Raw genomic sequence first — 19,183 nt, 5'->3', positions numbered from 1 at the left:
ACGGAGGTCTTGGAAAGAAGCCATCCTAATGGTCAGGTGATCAGCAGTGTGCCTCAGAGCAACTGGAAAGTAGAATCATTTGCATTATGCTAAGCACACATTTTTAGATTTTCTCACTACTCAAAGGTCAAGTCATCATTTCAGTCACACATGTAAAATCATTAAGAGATTTCTCAAGTGGGTGTTTCAAAGGAAAGAGAAGGCTTCTTTAGCTTTAGTGCAATCTTTGGACCTTTAATTAAAATAAGCAGAGCAATTTCTAAAGCCAGCCCAATATTTGCAAAGTACACTGCAAAGATGGTCTGCAGCTTGAAATTCTTTGTCATTCCTTGGACTATTGAAGGCCAAGATTTTGCCCACTTCCTTATATAACAGACCACAAGACTAGAACATTGCCTTTTATCACAATGTACCAATTCAATTTTACAATGGTCACCAATTAATACAAAATCTCATTCATTTCAAAACAGAGATTTCTCTGGACTCAGAACTATGCCCCTGTGGCTAGGCAAATAACATGCAAAAGCAACAGCAGAATCTGTCTTGAAGTCTTAGTGCTTTCATGGCTTGACCAGTACTGAGATAAGACAGTTGTCAGGATGCACGATAGTCTAGTATCTAATATGGAGACTTCAGTGAGAGTACTTCTCTGTAAGAATTCTCATGGGTGCCAGATAAAAGGATTAAATAATTCTTATGGATGTGCTGAGAAATCTTCAGAGACAGAGTTGTTAATTAGATAGGGAAAGGATGCCTTGTTTGTTGCTTTGTTGATGCTTGATGGGTGCCTTGTGAACAATCTATCCTTTTTTTAAAAAGCTGGTCAGCTGTTAGCTTCAGACAATGGTATGGCTTTCAGAAACAATAGTAGGTACAGTCTATGATAGATGAAGTATTAACGTTAAGTCACACTGTAATTATTAGTATCAGACTTTGGTAAATTCAATATAACAGCAAGATAATGTGGAAACTGCCCAATACTTACCCACTTACTCCATCCACGTCAGGACACAAAACTTACAGTAACACACACAAAATGCTGGAGAAACTCAGCACGCCAGGCAGGATGGATTTCCAGCATCTGTAGACTTTCTCATCTTTGTGATAAAACTTATAGTGTAGGAGTCCCAAGAAAATCTCACGGCCCTGTGCTTTGTGACTAAATCTCAGCAATTGTGTTTCATCGCAATTACCAAGATTTAGTCACATACCACAGGGATCAGTGGTTGACCTCAGCTATTTACATTATAGCATGTATCAAGATTTGCAAACAGATGCAAAGAGACTTCAACAATTTAAACAATATGACTGGGGACAATTGCAGTATAACATGAGCAATCATCAGCCTCCTCAAGCACTAGCTAGAAGACTTCAGGATTGATGGCAAAAGTGATGGAAGACAATGAAAAAGTATTCAATGTTCTCAGGAAAGTAGTTCAGGATGCTGCCCAAGAGGTGCTTTGCTATGGTTACCAATATGTCAATTTGAACTGTTTGCTTCACCAATTAGTTTGCTTTCAGTGACTAATTCACAAGGAAACCAAGATCTCTTTGAAAATCAACATTTTACAATCAATGACTATTTAAATAACTCTCCCTTTCCGCTTTCCCACCAAAGTGAATAAATACACATTTATCCATGTTATACAACATCTTCCATACACTTGTCCCTTGAACAACTCATTCAAATTGCCTTGAAATCTCTTTGAATCCTCCTCACAACTCACGATCCTACTAGCTTCAGGCCTCTAGCAAACTGAGAAATACTGTATTCAGTTCTTTCATTCAAATAACAGATAAATATTATGAATAGCCGGGACCCAAGCCTCAGGCCCTGTGGTACTAGGCCAGTTACTACCTGTCACATTAAGAAAGCCCTATTTATTCCTGCTTTGTTTCCTGTCAAGCAATGTTCATTCAATGCCATTGTAATAACTCCAATCCTATATACTTTAACTTTGCAAAATAACTTCTAATGTAGTACTTTATGAAAGGGCTTCAGATAATCCAAATACACATTCACAAATTTTCCTCTTCTTTGAGGCCCTCCATTGGTCAGGATTGACCTTGATTGTTGCGTCCCAGTTGTCTACATGATACACAAGCCAGGGCAGTTGGAGGGCAAGCTGTTGCACATGTGCAGGCTCCACCTCTCCACACAGCCGATGAAAGGTATGACGTTCAAAGTAGAATTTATTATCAGAGTATGCGGCCATGCTTAGCAAATCTATAGAACTGTAACTGTAAACAAACTGTGCAAATGCAGAATTTAAATAAATAGCAACAAATAACAATATAACAGAGTGTTGAAATGAGTGTAGCTATCCCCTTTTGTTCAAAAGTTTGATGGTTGAGGAGTAGTACTTGTGCTTGAACCTAGTGGTGTGAGTCTTGAGGTACCTGTACCTCCTAACTGATCGCAATGGCAAGAAAAGAGCATGGTCTGGGTAGTGAGGATCTTTGATGATGGATGCTGCCTTTCTATGGCAACCTTTCAAACAGATATGCTTAATGGTTGGGGGAGATTTACCCACTACCTTTTGCACGATTTTCCACTCAAAGACATTGGTGTTCCCATACCAGGCAGTAATGCAGCCAGTCAGCACACTTTCTACCATTCATCTATAGAAGTTTGCCAAGGTATGGCAGAGACCAATATAGTTCGGCACCAGTGGCGTCGCAGGAATTGCCTGTCGGCATTGAACTTCACGTAGGACTGCCTTAGGAACTCCAGCTCCAGATTTTTCCTCAGGGTTTACTCCCGAAGCCTTCCCCATGAGTGCATATAGTCGCAAGGCAGCAGAGGTTTGAGATCAGAATTGTCCTTCTCCCAGATGAGCTGCCAGCCATGGCTGACGAGCCCCATATACCCAAACTGCCCCCTTTTTCTTGTACCACTTACATTCTCAAATAACTCCAGTTTTGCCGAATATATTTATCAAACAAGATTAATCTATCGCAAGTCAACATTAACTTTCATTGACGCGAGAAAATCTGCAGATGCTGGAAATCCAAAACAATATACACAAAATGCTGGAGGAACTGAGCAAGCCAAGAGGCGTCTATGGAAAAGAGTGAACAGTCGATGTTTGGTCCTTCATCAGGATCCTACCACTACACTATGAAGGCTCTTCCAGGGATGCCTACCCGGAATAAGTTATATCTTCCCTTCAGCGGGAGTTCAATATACTCTCTCTCACTGCTCTCCCTCGGTGATCTGTGTAGCCCTCCAACTCTTCGATCACGTGCTCACCCAGACCCATTTCCATCCAGACGAAGGGCCTCGGGCCGAAACGGCAGCTGTTTCCTTTTTTCCATAGATGCTGCCTGGCCTGCTGAGATCCCCCAGCATTTTATGTGTGTTGCTTTTGACTTTCAGTATCCTGTTGATATTGTTTAAATGTTTAGTTGTTAAATCCTTCATAAGGGGGAAAAGCATTTTTCCTGGTAGTTAGTCCTATCTTACCTGTTTCCTCTCACTTCCCATTTAAATACAGACCATCTTCAGGTCACAAATGTCAATTTATAGACTGTTGCACATGCAAACAAGTTTCCCTATTACCATACTCCAAAGTTCAACACATGTAAATACTTCCAATCCTATGAACTGCACAACAAGTTTCCTCTCAGTCTCTCTCCACTTCTAGTTATTGCTTTTTTTTTTAAAAAAAAAATTCAGCCTTATAAGCTTTTGATGTCATTTATTGTACTACTATGAAGGTATGGTTAAAAATGTCAAGTGATTTTCATGTACTTTCTGGCTTAAAAGGCAAAATCACCTTAAAGGCATCTGTAAAAATGGAACCTATTTGTTATCCTGGGATGGTTTGTAATGTGGTTACATTTGACACCTCCAATCTGCAAAGAACATTCCATATCTATGTAATTTTGGAAGAAGACAACCAAAGCCTTTGCTGTATCCATAGCTACCTCTTTTAGTACTCTGGGATACAGATTATAAAACCCTGGGGATATATCAGGTTTCAGTCCTATTAATTTTTTCAACACTATTTTTGTTCTAATATTAATTTTCTTTAATTCCTCACTTCATTACAACCTTGGTTCCCTGACACTTCTGGGAAGTTATTTTTTCGTCTTCCATGAAAGAGAACAAAAATATCGCTTAATTATTCAGCCATTTCTTTGCTCCCCATTATCCTTTTTCTTACTGTAAAGAACCTACACTTTGCGTTCAATCTTCCCAAACTTCAACGGTTCACTTTTATGTTCCTTTTAAATTAATCTTATATCCTATTCTCACTCTTAGTCAGTCTCCTGGTCCTTTTGTTGAATTCTAAAGTGCTACTAATCCTGACCCATGTTCATTTTACTTGGAATTAGTTATGATTTTTTCTTCAGATCTAATAGTATCCCGATTACTCATAGCTGGATTCCTTCTCTTTTAATGTTTTTACCCCAAAAACAAATGTATAACTTCTACAGCTTCTGCTTTTATTCCTTTAACTCTTTCAGCAAGATTGCATTTCTCATTAGTTCATTAGTTCCTATGGGAACCACAATAAAAAGAATCCTCCTCCTGCAACTAGTCGTAAGATGTCCTTAACCTTAGTAGTTTGCAGGGAAATTTTTCAGGGTTCACCTTCATGACAGCAAAAAAAAAGTAAAGGAATATCTGGAATTCCAGATTTTGTTCACACATGTGAATAAGATGTTTCACACATTACGATATAGCCAGATATAGCAGTTCATTTAAGGTAGTGAATGAAATGTTTGTCAGGAAAACATTGGAATAAATACAATTTATCTCTTCATTCTCAAGTTAGCTACCTTCCTAATAAACTCATACACTCTGTGGCCACTTTATTAGATACACCTGTACACGTGCTGCTCATTAATGCAAATATCTGATCAGCCAGTCATATGCCAGCAACTCAGTGCAGGTATGGTCAACAGGCTCCATGTTGGTCAGACCGAACATCAGAATGGGGAAGAAATCTAATCTGAGTGGCAATGACCAAGGTGCCAGGGTGGTTTGTGTATCTCAGAAACTGCTGATCTACTGGGATTTTCATGCACAGTTTCTAGAATTTACAGAGAATAGCACGAGAAACAAAATATATCCAATGAGTGACAGTTCTCTGGGCAAAAACACCTTGTTAATAAGAAAGATCGGAGAAGAAATACCCAACTGGTTCAAACTGACAGGAAGACAATAGTAACTCATATAACCACTCATTACAACAAGGGTGTGCAGAAAAGCATCTCTAAACACACAACACGTCAAGGCTTGAAGTGGATGGGCTACAGCTGAGGAAGCCCACACTGGATTCCACTTCTGTCCCTAATAAAGTCGCCTATGAGTGTATATTCTATGTGTTAATAGTTCTACCACAGTTTAAGACATGTCATTTCAAATTTTGAACAGCAATAATGAAGTGATGGCAATATGTGTCCAAATCTAGGTATTATAAGTGTAAGGAATATTTCAACATGGTCTTGCTTTGTGTTCCTCAGTCTTTCTCCGCCTGAATTGTACAAATGAAGAATCTGGGAGGTGCATTGTAATTTGGAGGAGTCTTGATATGTGGATGTTATAACTACAGTGCAAAACAGTAGATGGAACAAATATTTAGCATGGTTTTTTTTTGGGAGAAAACAGCCATTTACTCCAGGACACCCAGCTTCTGACAGACATATATCATCACTATAATCGAAGTGCTTGGTCCAGTTTCAGGTTTCTGATAACCTGCAAATTGTTGAGGATGGGGGATACTGTAACCACACTAAACATAAGGTCTATTTTGATCCCCAGAGTGGGGCTGCCACTCCCAGTATGAATGTTACTTGCCACTTATCTGCCCAAGACTGGATGATGTCCAGATCTTACTCTTCAGTTATTTGAGTAACTCAAATAGTTATGGACACCATACAACTCCAGGCAATCTTTACTTCTGACTTCAAAATGGATAAGCGTGTGGCACGTGGCCAAGTGGTTAAGGCATTGGACGGGCGTCCTATCCAGCGGGGGGGGGGGGGGGGGGGGGGTGGAGTCTCGTACTTTCAATCACTTCACACCACGGAAACCAGCATAAGCACTGGCCTGATGAGCCTGTAAGGCTCGAGACAAACTTTAACTTTAAATCAAAATGGATAAAATATAATAAATGACACATGGAAAGATAGTGCACTGGATCCTCTCCTCACAACCTCATGCAGAAATATCCTGGAGCTGAGAAGTGGTCTCACATTGTCTTCCTTTCTGTCAAGTTTCACAGCTTTCTGTCACAAATGCCACTGATGTCAGTTTTACTGGAGTTCCTTTATTCAATAGAAATTTAAAATGCTGAGGCATTGTCATGATCTTTGCAAGAGGAGAGTTTGTTTCCAATTCAAAACCAAGTTCACCCAACCTCATTTATCAAATTACAATAAAAATGCAGCTCCAGGTCAACGATTCCTTCACTGAAGAACATGAAAGCACGGCCCTTATACTAAACATACTAACTAAAGATTATACTGATTGAATTAAGTGATAAAATTATGGATAGATTTAATAAAGGTAGCCAAAGGATGTTGCGTTTATGGACTTTCAAAGACAAATCATGAAAGTATGTCATGACAATTTAATTCATTAAATAGGAAAGTATTTGCATTATTGCAGATATTGGAATATTGAAATAGTAAACAAAAACTGCTGTTAATATTCAACAGGTCAGGCAGAGAAATGCAGTCAATACTTCAATTGACAACCTGAAACATTAACTCTGTTTCTCTTTCTATAGATGCCACCTGACATTTCCAATATTTTCCATACTAGTAGTTGGAACTTAATATATAAATTGTTCCATGTATAGGAGGAGCAAAACTATCATAGATATCTGTTGTTCTGACTGGAGAGAATGATGCAGTGGGATCCCAGTGGTGGGTATTAGGACCATTGCTTTCCTTGTTGCATACAATAATGCTTTGTTATCAGTTTGCCAATGCAGTAAATAGTGAACAGGATAATGGCAGGCAAGTGGGATTAAGACAACCAATGTAATGAATTGACCTGTAGGACATATAGGAGATGCTTAATAATGCATATAGACACTAGGTAATGTACTTCGGTAGATATAACATGCATGGCTGAACAATCTGAGACAAAATGATTGTGCTGGCATGGGGTTGATACAAGAACAGAAGGATCAGAGGAAGCAAATTCACAGATGTTTGATTGTGGCATGACAAGTTGATAAGATAACAAAGGGGATTTTTGGAAATTGCAAATTTGAACACAGATGTCAGTCTGTCACTATGGTTCTTTGTAAAGCTTTGGTTGAGCCTTTTGCACCTAATTCTGGGCACGAACATTTGAGTACACTAAGATCCCTCAACAGGGTACAGAATGACCCTAGTATAGGACAGAATTAGGCCATTCAACCTATTCCAATGTATTCAGCCATCCCATCATGGCTGTTTTAATCCCCATTCAGTCACCTACTTTGCATAACTTTTAACCCTCCCCCCCCCCCCCCCACCGCCTGCCTTAGCAATCAAGAAATTAATATCTCCGCCTTAAACTCACCCAATGCCTCTACAGTCCTCCAGGGCAATGAATTCCACAGATTCACCACTCTCAGAAGAAACTCCTCCTCACCTCGATTTTAAAGGGACATCCCTTTATTCTGAGACTGTGCCATTGTATCCTAGGCTCTCCAACGAAAGGAAACTTCCTCTTCACGCCCACTCTAGCCAGGCTTTTCAGTGTTCAGTAGGTTTCAATGAGATTCCTCCCTCATCTTTCTAAACTCCATTGAGTTCAAGCCCAAAGACATCAAGCGCTCATCATGTTAGGCTTTTCATTGATAAGAACATTTTTGTGAATCTCCTCTCGACCTTCTCCAAGGCCAGCACATCTTTCCTTAGTCATAGGGCTCAAAATAGCTCACTATATTCCAAATGCAGTCTTGACCCATGCCTTATAAAAGCTAAATGCTACATCTTCACTTATACCTTCTAGTCCTCCCAAAATGAATGCTAGCAATGCATTTGCTGCCTTCGCTACCTGACTACCTGCTCTGAAACCAGGGATAATGGAAGAACTACAGATAAGGATTCTTTTTGCATAAGAAAACTATGAAACTAGAGAGGAGTAGGCCATTTAGCCTTCTGCCATTTAATATGAGCATGTCTTATCTGCCCTATGCTTTACCGCTTCTTCTGGACCAATCCCATTGCTATCAATTTCCCCAACTTCCAAAAATTCTCTTCTTCCTCTTTAAATACTCCCAATGATTTAGCCTCAATAATCTTCCAGGGTGGAAAAATCTTGGGATTCCCCACCTTCTGTGAATTGATCCTGTGTAGTCCAAGTTTAAAACTCCCACCTCCTAATCATCTAACTCTTGTCCACTCATTTAAGACCCTCCCATTAACAGAAGTGTCATGCCCCTTTCCCAAGTACCTTGAAGCCGAGAAGTTCAAAAGGGGATCAATAAAGTGAATTATAAAGTATTGACAAAACCAGAAGAAAATGATTTCCTTTTGCAAGTGGGTCAGTAACTATGAATCAGAGATTTTAGAACCTCCCAAATTATTTTACAATTGACCAAGAATCCTTGGAGCATCTCCACATTTACAATTTAGTAAATAGCTCATAAAGGAACAAAAGTGGAAATGAGGAGAAAGTTTTTCCACACAGTTACTCAGATCTGGACATTACAACTTGAAAGTGTAGTTCAATCAAATCTCTTAACTTTCAAAAAAAAGTAGATACAAAGACTCATTTGTAAAACAGGGGTGGAAAAAAAAAACTGGCAACTCAAATTAATCTAGAATGGATTTTCAAACTGCTGGCAGGGGTGAGATGAGCCAAATGAGCAACAACATTCCATGATATATTTACTGGAGCTTCATAGGTTGCTTTATCATTTTCATCTACATTTGTTAATCCAAAACTTGTTTGATGATAGTAGCAATGGAGTAGGTAGATCAGTCTACCAAGGCAGGTTGTTGTTTCCCAGTAAATGGACGCAAGAGGTAAGATCACATCAACAAGCCACCATCTCCACCTCACTTTTCATGAAACCTGAGTGGAAAGTGTACAGGAAGTTCGGCAAATCTCAGAAAACCAATGTGTTCAGGATTCTTCAGTGCAGTCCAGTGCACAAGACACGTGCTGTATATGTCGTAGGGCTCATCCTGTTAAGAGTCAGGGCCCACTTCAAAGGCCTTTGTCCACAATTTCATTTTATAGCCAACTATCCAGTTCATCTTCACTGCTAACCCTGACCAACAAAGTCAAAAAGACCACATGCCAGCTACAAAATAAGATGGCAGTGGCAGGCAGCACCCCTGCTGGAATTCTCAACTTATTGGTTGTAAGTTCACAACCTCATTTTCCACATCTGAGAAGAAGAGAACATGTCAAAGAATCTCTGAGACACCATAAGCATAACAATCTTCAAAAAATCCTCCAAATCCATTAAGATATATCTTAGCACCCAGCCCTAGGCCAAGATCCCTAAATACACTCATTTACTAGTCTATCATCAGATTACCAAAACAGACGTTCTTCTCTGTGCTTCATTTTCACAACATTTTATCAGGTGGACAGAGGAGATAGATCAAGAAGGCCTTGTTGAAGTGTAACAACCCCGCCAACACTTGGAAATGTTTGGTCCTGACAACTCAAAATGGAGCAGCTTTCATATTTTCCTTAAGAATCCTAGTTTCCCCAGAACAAATAGCAGAAATAGCACATCTCCCAAATGTCATACTTAGCTACTCCTGGTAGAGTCTACAGATCCCGTAGTGACTGTATCAGCCACTTCAGAACCATCACAACTCAAGTACAAAGCAGTCGTCATGTGTTCTAGGGCTTGCCTAAGGGAAGAAGAGCACAGCAGCGGGTATATAATGGACCATAGGTTTGCAGATTCTGGGAATTTATAATCTTGCTGTTGCTGATGGTCCATTGTCTTGTATGATTGCCCAGATTTAAATGTTAAGTGTTATGTGGAGGCAGTGCCATATAACAAAACTATGTATTTAATATAATGTATTTTTATGATCTACTGACAGTAAATTGATACCAAACATGAGGCCTCTCAATCTACTGTTGCTGATAGCACTTTGGAAGATCTATACAATTAGGCCATCACCTCATTTCTCTCGGAGAATGGTATATGTTTTACCTCCATGTATCAATCCCACTTAAAGAGTCGATACTTGCCACCTAACGTTTCTTCCTTGTGTCATCTTCTTTGCAATTTGCATACAGTAGAACACAGAAAATTATAGCACAGTAAAGGCCCTTCAAACCACAATGTTGTGCTGACTTTTTAGCTAAAAGATCAATCTCACCCTTCCCTCCTACATAGTTCTCCATTTCTCTATCATCCATGTGCTTATCTAAGAGTTTCTTAAATGTCCCTAATATATTTTCCTCTACCACCATCTGTGGTAGGGTGTTCCAAGTACTCACCACTCTGCAAAAAAAATTACCATATTTACTCGATTAGATTTAGATTCTTTGAACACCTCCATCAATTCTTCAACTGGTATCTCTCCTACATGAAACCAAAGTTCCTATCATCACTCCAAAAAAGAACGTAACATAAGAAATAGAAGCAAGAGTAGGTCAGCTGGCTCTTCCAGGTTCCTCAACTACTCTTAGGGATCATAAGTGATCTTTATTATTTATGGATAGATCGTGGAGTTGGCCCTTCCTTCTGGCCCTTTGAGCCACACCACCCAGCCATCACACAATTTAACCCTAGCCAAATCAGGAGACAATTTACTCTGCCTCAGTGCAATTCTCCAGCATTTTTCCTTTACCCACTCATCCCTCAATGCCCAGAAATCTGTCAATCTCTGCTTGAATGAACACAATAATGAAAGTCCACAGTCCACAAAGGTAGAGAATTACCAAGGTTCAGCACTCTCTTAGTGAAGAAATTTTTGCTCAAGTTTGTGTCCCTTTGTTCCAAGTCTCCTCAGCCAGGCAAAACATTCTCCCTGCATTTAAACCTGTCAAACCCTGTAATAATTTTGCCAATTTATACAAGATTTCATCTCATTTTTCAAAACTCTAGAGCAAGGGTTCCCAACCTTTTTTAGGCCATGACCCTTTCAAGAACCAAGGGTCCAGGGACCCCAGGTTAGGAACCCCTGCCCTAGAGGATACAGTTCCAGCCTAAGAGAAAATCTGAAGATGCTGGAAATCCAAAGCAACACACACGAAATACTGGAGGAACTCAGCAGACCAGGCAGCATCTACGGAAGGGTTTTGGCCTGAAACTTCAACTGTTTACTTTTTTCCACAGATGGCCTGCATGGTAAACAAACTAACTGAAACAGAACCATGAAAAAGTGCACTCTGTCAACCTCTTCTCAGTCATCAGTTGAATGAGAAAGCATCAAAATACTGAGAATACTCAGTAGATCCAGAATTCTTAAGTGAAAAGTAACTTAATGTTTCAGGTCAGTGACATTTCATCAAAACGTAAAAGGTTAAGTTGGCTTCTCTTTTCAGAAACGCACTTAATTTGCTAAATCCTACATTTTAAAACATGAGATCCTTTTCAGATTTTCAGTGTCTACAATGCTGTTTTTGAGCAAACAGAATGATGACAAATATTTGCAGCCATTCCATAAGACAACTCATTCACAGAGCTTCAGATCTCTTGTTGGTCCTATAAAGAAGTGAAGTGGAAACCATTTCTCTGAGGCTGCAACTGACAAAACACACCACTGCCTATTTACATAACTTAAAGCTATAATAAATTAATTCAATAAGAAAAAGCAACTGTAATGAGTGCAAATAAAACCAAAAATAGATCTTCTGTCAGGGTTGAAAATTATATCAGGTCACCAAATAAACTGTGCAGTGACAACACTGCATCAAAATGAACACTGTGTAAGAGTTGTGGTGTTGTTGGGAGCATTGTTCAGACCACACAACTACACCGGATGAAAAATCCTTCAGATTTTCTCTTTAAAGATGTCACCAGACTCTGAGAAATCAACCAACTACCATTCATGGCCAGGAATATGATCCACATCTGGGAGTGTGGTAATGGAGAGGATAATACGGTGTATTTGTAATAGGGAAATTGGATACCTTTTCCGCGTCAGGTACTACACGGACAGTATGCCATCTTCAAAATCTTCTCTCCGTGCCTATCATGATTGAGCAGACCTGGTCCACAGCCATGCAATCTTCCACCATTTAAATAAAGTGCTTCTTTTTTCCCCTGATAAAAGGACAATCTCAGTTTCCAATATTATGCTACATTTCACAGATCTTTCCAAACTCACTTAGCTTATTGATATCTTTTCATTGCCTCTTCTCCTCCTTACAACACATTTTCAAGCCTCTCCGAGTGTTTTCAGCAAATTCTTGAATCTTTTTATTTTGGTACCTACCAACAGGTAATTTATACAAATTGCAAAACATTGACACCTCAGCATTGATCCCTGTGGCACACTATATTATACAGTCGGCCCTCCTTATCCGCGAGGGATTGGTTCCGGGACCCCTCACAGATACCAAAAAACGCAGATGCTCAAGTCCCTTATTTAACCTGTCTCTGCGGTGGACATTAGGACTCAACAGCGGAGCTCTGAATCCACAGTGTTTCTGTTCACAAAAATAACCACGATCACGATGAAAATAAAGTGGAAATAATAAAGCAATCGGAAAGAGGTGAAACGTCATCGGTCATCGGAAAAGCGTTAGGCTACGTCGGTCAACGATCGGAACAATTTTAAAGGATAAAGTGAGAAAGGCCCTGCCCCGATGAAAGCTACAATTATTACTAAGCAAAACGGTGGTTTAATTATTGGGTTTTAGAATTTTGATCCTCCATATCAACCAGGCACAGATGGAGAGTGCACTCGGGAGCAGTCTGTCACTGGATCGAACTCGGGAACTTCTATTCCCGAGCCCAGCACTGAAACATACATTCTTAAGTGTTTTATATGCATAGAAAGGTAAAATATATACTATATACTAAGACAAACGTTTGACTAACTTACACTAAATAATACCGGATGTACCTGTTCCGACTTACTTAGTAAGAGAACTTCCAATTTTTTTTCAATCCCGATCCATGGTAACCTACGCATATCCTCCCGTATACTTTAAATTATCTCTAGATTACTTATAATACCTAATATAATGTAAATGCTATGTAAAATAGTTGTGATACTGCATTGTTTAGGGAATAATGACAAGTAAAAAAAGTCTGTACATGCTCGAACAACAAATGCTGGAAGAGCACTTCTGGGTTTTCTCGATTCGCGGTTGGTTGAATTCGCGCGTGCGGAACTCGCGGATAAGGAGGGACGACTGTACATCTTGCCAGCCAGAAAAAGTCTCATTGATACCAACTCTGTTTCCTGTTTCCCAGTCTTCTATCCAGACCAATATAGTACTTCCTATATTGGGCGCTTTTTATCTTCCACAATAACCTTTGATGGGGTATCTTATCAAGTGCCTCATGGAAATCCAAGTATAGCACATTCTTTATCAAAGAACTACAACAAATTGATCAAACATGACTTTTTGTTCACAAAAGCAATGCTGACCTTGCCTAATTACATTCAATTTTTCCAAGTGCCTTGCTATAATGAGTTATATTTTCTCATACAATGGAATCATCTTTGAACCTTCCCCAAATCTTGTTCAATATATACGTATGCCACTAGTTAGGAACATTAAGTTTGTTTGTATGTCTGGAAAAAATTCACCTGCTACTTCATTAAGAATAAAATTTCACTGCTGTATATTGTGACTCTAAATCAATTATATTAGAAACAGAAAAATAATCAGCAAGCATTGCACTCTAAAATTAAGAAAATTGTAGAAATTAACCAAAAGACTATAATCTAATATACATATCTCTTCATCTCCTCCTGGTCCTGAGATTATGACTTCTAATTCTACCACTCAAAGAGACATAACAGACATCTTCTATACCTTTAAGCACTTAATTTATCTCTCATTCTTCTAATTCCAGGGAAATTGGGCCCAATAGCATACAATTTCACTGCTCCATTTTGTAGTTTTTAAAATGAGTGACATTATGTACAAATAATACATTCTACACACATTGTATTTTCCTGTTAATGTATGAAGTTTTTAATATATGACAGTAAGCTAATAGGCATACTGTACATGAGTTATCCTTGAAATAAACTTGGCAAATTTCAATTTCTCCCTCATTGTCAGGCAAGTACAACTTACCTGAGGTAAAAAGACCTCAGACTTCAGATAACAAGGACGTGGTTTTGATTGGTTCCAAAGAAAGGCAGATAATGTCCCATTCAGAGAAACATGAGGCAACACATCAGGAATAATTAAGAATTTTGAAAAACAGCACAGTATAAATGATTTACGAGGATGTTGCCAGGTCTGGAGGACCTGAGTTACATGGAAATATTGAATAAGTTAGGACTTTATTCCTTAGAACATAGAAGATTGAGAGGAGATTTGATAGAACTATACAGTATAGATAGTGTAAATGCAAACAGGCTTTTGTTTCTGAGGTTGGATGGGGCTATAACCAGAGGTCATGGGTTAAGGGTGAAAGGTGAAAAGTTTAAGGGAAACATGAGGGTCATGATATTATTGCACGAACTGCCAGCACAAGTGGTGCATGCAAGCTCGATTTCATCCATTTAAGCAAAATTTGGATGTACATGAATGGTAAGGGGTATGGAGGGCTCTGGTCCCAATGCAGGTCGATGGGAGTAGCCAGTTTAAATGGTTCAGCATGGACTAGATGGGCCAAAGGGCCTGTTTCTATGCTGTACTTTTCTATAACTATGATTTTTTTTAAGTATGTGTATTGTGGTACTGATACCCATATGCAGAAATTTTCAAAGCACAGACAGTTGATAATAAAGCACATGGGTCACTGGGGTCATAAATGAAAGAACAGAATAGAAAAGTAAAGGCATTGCGCCAGAAGTTTACAAATCATTTGTTCAGTTCACAAAAAACAACCCTAAGTATGACACATCTGGAAAGAGGTAAAGACTTTCGGAAAAGTGCAGAAGAGATCCAGCTGGAGGAACCAGAGTGAAGAACCTCACACATGAGCAGCAGAGAGAAAAACTATGATGTCATCCCATGCAGGGAAAGCCCCAACTATTGCAGCATTCTTCTTAAAGTTAACATTACTTAAGACAGTCATAATAATTAAATAATTGTTGAAATTTGATTTAATATATCCCAATTATTTTGCTAGTCAAAATAAATAAATTTAACTCTTGAAAAATTACACTGTAAGTACACATATACGCATCGAAAAGTCAAGTGAATACCAGGGCAAATAAACCCAGCTCAGGATCTAAATGGCTATGAAGCAAATTGTAAACTAGTGGATTACATGATATTTCAAACAGATTGCTTTCTCAATTACATGCCGAATATTTTCGTATTTTATTTAATTCCAATTTCTTTAACAGCTTGATGGAAGTATTGTCCCCAAGACATCCTGTTGATCCAACACCAACATGAAACCAAATGTGGACCACTCAGCTTAATTCAAGAGATTTGATTATTCCTTCATTTATTAAAATAGTGAAATTCTCTAAAACTTAATACCATGTATACCAGGGACTAATGTGATTCAACCTTGCTATGGCCTTTCATCACCACCTTCTTTTGGCATTGCTTTTTGTGCAGCTGTTCCAGAATCACTGACACGATGAATAAGTAAGAATAGAGTTCGGGAAATTTAGTCAAAATATTCTACTGACATTACTAAGAAACCTTGTCTTTCAATATTAGCATACTGCAAAATTATTGGTTTTGTCTACAACTTGCAGGAGTTGATTGATGACCTTTTATCATATGAATTAAACACATATCCTCCCCCCCCCCCCCACTGTCCATTTAACCTTACAGCTTGGGCAAACTGAAACATGTCAATTTTCCTTAAAACTGCACTATAATATTTAGATAACACTGTGTAACATGGCAGTAACAGGTGGATGGGATACTGCTGCTGAATTTCAACTGTTGACGTGTTCCTGGTCAATTACATGTCTAGTTAACCCACTCTCAAAATACACTGTAATTGGCATGAAGTTTAACTACAGAGGACGCTCATTAGATCCTGCAGCGTCTGTGCAGATATGAGCAAAGTTGCCGTTTCAGGTCCACAGCCTTTCGGTTGTGATGAAAAGTCGCCGACCTGAAGTTCGCACTTCAGATTACAAGCAAAAATGTGTGATGGGCATAGTTTATACTGCTCAGTAGTGTGAAACGCCAACTTATTCTGTGGAAAAGGGGGTTTGCGGGGCAGCCCACCCCCGCGCGCGGCCACTGCCGCCTCCCTTCCTTCCGTTAAAAACCACAGATTTCAAAGGTGCCGGCACCCGGGCTTCGTGCCTCGAGCCCCGCCCTTGGCCGCGTGCGTGCATGCGCGCGGATCCCCACACCGCCCCTGCTGGTTGGCGGGCAGTGCGCGCGCACACTCTTCTCCGCCGCCTCGAGCCTCCTCCAACTGGGCAGCAGCGGAGAGAGCGGCGCGGCACGCGCGGAGAAGTCCGTTACCGCGACTGTTCCCGCTCCTCTGATTTAAAATCACTTGCCCCCTTCTTCCCCTCCTCTCTCCCCCTTCTCCCTACCTGTGGGGAAAAAAAACAAGGAGAGGCTCACCTTTAACAGCCCGAGGCTTGGATTGTTTTCGCCTGGACATGTCCAGTCCCTCGCTCTCCTGGAAGAAGCTACTGCCTGGGCGCCGCTGTCCGGGCCAGTGACCGGAGCTCCAAACATCAATCTCCTGTTTCTCTTTCTCTCTCTCCCTCCTCCTGCCCGTTGCAATGCGGCAACTTCAACCTCTCGGAGTGGACTACGTGTGACGTCTCCTTCGTACTTTTTTTTGTTCGCGGTGGTGCTAAAACTAGATTTCAGTCAAGTGTTTATTCCCCCCCCCCCACCTTTCCTCTTGTTTCCAACACACACACACACACCCACACACAACTTCTTTGCAACTGGTGGATTTGGATGCAGGATCCAGGCAGCCCGCACGAAGACAAGTGATTATTTACGGGACCCGGGAGGAGGAGGGGGCGGAGGTGGAAGGAAGGAGGGAGAGAGAGGGGGGCTGCTTTTTTTTTTGCACAAGGCTTATTGCTCGCTGGTGGGGGGTGTGTGAAATGTGCCGCTGCCCTTTTTCCTATTGTTGCGCGAAATCCAGTAAATGATGAAAGCTCCGGCTTTCGAGCAACGCTGGCGACCTCGAGGACTGAGCGAAGAGCACGCAGTATCCTTAGAAACAACCGAAAAGAAAGGAGAAAAGTGAACAAAACAAAACAAGACGCCCGCAAAACCAACAGCCAGCCTGACGTGCAACTCCCTCCGCCACAGCGGCGGCAAAAACTTGGCGGCGGGATCACCTGTTTAGCCAGAAATGTGGTAACGGCGCGGCCAGGCGCCCCTTGTTTTTCTTGCCCCGAGAGTGGCCCGCTCCGCTCTTGCTCGGCACACACATAGAAACAACAAGGTGGCTGTTTGCTTCAGGGGGGCACCGGGCTGCCAGAGGGTGCCGCAGATGTTCAGCAGGGTGTCGGTGGCGGCGGGCAGCAGCTGCCGCCGCTTTGTGCCATGACCGCCGTCCGGCTTTGGCGCCCGGCAGCAGAGCCGGCTCTTTGTGGCGGGAGCGGACGAGCTGGCTTCCTAGGAACTGCGTTAGCGCGCAGTGCAGACACATAATAAGCTGGGAAATTCAAGTAAGGCCCAAACCCATCAGGACCTCTCCACGGGGGAGCTTTCCCGCAGGGAGACGCGCCACACGTAATCACGGAGGAAATCGCTGTCCAAGTGCAGAGCACGCATGGTGAATAATGAAAAATCTGAGTGTGCGATCGTGCCCAAAGCATGGAGCTCTGGACAAGCCTGGATTGGACTGCGCACACAATGCCGCTCTCATTGTGCCTCTTCTTACTTATCCTTTAAGCTAAAAGTGCTGCAAACAGCTTTTTCAAGCTTGCGAATACAAGCTTGAAACACTCTCTGAAATTGGCACCCTTAGATCGACTTTATGCAAAATGTTATTTATTTTTCGTTAATATTCTTTTCCCCTTCTTAAAAGAACGGAACAACTACATCAAACTATTACAGAGCTCCTGAGAGAAACTAATTGGTTTTACAACACACAGACCAACGTTATACGGAAAAGATGGGCGTCATTTATTTAAATAATACAACTTAACAGTCGCCTGCAAACTCCGCTTTTATTTGGGAACAGCTATTTCAAGTTACTGCACGATTCGCCTAAATAAATACGAAAATAAAACAAAAACCGAGTCCAAAACCATGATATACTGTTGGTGAAAACGGTAATGGCAGTGGAAGGCGCCAGACTCTTGTCCATTTAAGCAAGTCGCTCCAGCTGAACCACAAACTGCTTTAATGTTGCCATTACTGTACATCTCCTTTGATTCGCAGAAGCAATCTCGCACTCAGTTTTTAATAACCTAATTCCTACCGAACAATGGAAATTCTTTAGCTTCCAGCACGTAACTCCCTGCAGGGCACAGTGAATTTCAAAAATATCCGTAATGATACAGTGGAATTAAAAGGGTATTAGTGTTAGTAATTCGTTTACATCTAATTATAAACTGATGGAATTATGCCTATGTGGCTAACAAATATAATCGGTTTGAATTTATTTATGTGAATGTGTGTGTGCTGAGACGTTGTTAGACCACCTCTGTGATTTTAAATACAATTTTGAAATGGGGTGGGGGGAATGAATGAGCAAAGGACAGGTTGGAAGTCTGGCAGATTTTTGAGGAAGGTAATAAATTAGCTCCATTAATAACAACATTTTCCGATTTATATGTTGTTTATCTGGGATAAATGTTACGAGTGAACATGAAACCATCCCGAATTTGACATAAAAAATGCAGTAAGTAATGAAAATGTTTCATTTTAATTTAGCGATTTTATAATCAAATTGTTTTTGTGTTGGATATTGCGGAGAGCTATTAAATAGTTTTTGTTCTAGCATTCAATGTAATGTCGAGCAGAGCTAAATTTTCGTCCCTTTCCCTATTGCACGGTTCCTTTTGTCTGGCCAGGAGACTTGCGCCCCCTCCTGGAATTATCTCAAAACTCTTAATTATTTCTAATCCGGTAAAACATTGTCGTTTCGTTGCACTCACAATTATTTCGATAAATCCTGCTGACCATGGGGAACATGCTATAAATACATAATAT

General features: G+C 40.5%; 1 protein-coding gene across 3 annotated transcripts in view; it reads right to left on the bottom strand.

Annotated features, from left to right (window-relative positions):
- Positions 1–17,787, bottom strand: part of znf423 (zinc finger protein 423) — a 383,906-nt gene extending 366,119 nt beyond the window's left edge. For all 3 annotated transcript variants that reach the window (XM_073070049.1, XM_073070051.1, XM_073070050.1), the window contains exon 1: positions 16,619–17,787. In XM_073070049.1, coding sequence (XP_072926150.1) covers positions 16,619–16,658 — 40 coding nt within the window. In that variant the 5' untranslated portion in view covers positions 16,659–17,787. The remainder of the gene's footprint in view (positions 1–16,618) is intronic.
- Positions 17,788–19,183: the final 1,396 nt, after the last annotated feature.

The sequence above is a fragment of the Hemitrygon akajei genome, chromosome 17 (genome assembly GCF_048418815.1).
Source record: "Hemitrygon akajei chromosome 17, sHemAka1.3, whole genome shotgun sequence".
NCBI classification, from domain to species: domain Eukaryota; kingdom Metazoa; phylum Chordata; class Chondrichthyes; order Myliobatiformes; family Dasyatidae; genus Hemitrygon; species Hemitrygon akajei.
This window is presented reverse-complemented; position numbering and strand designations above follow the sequence as displayed.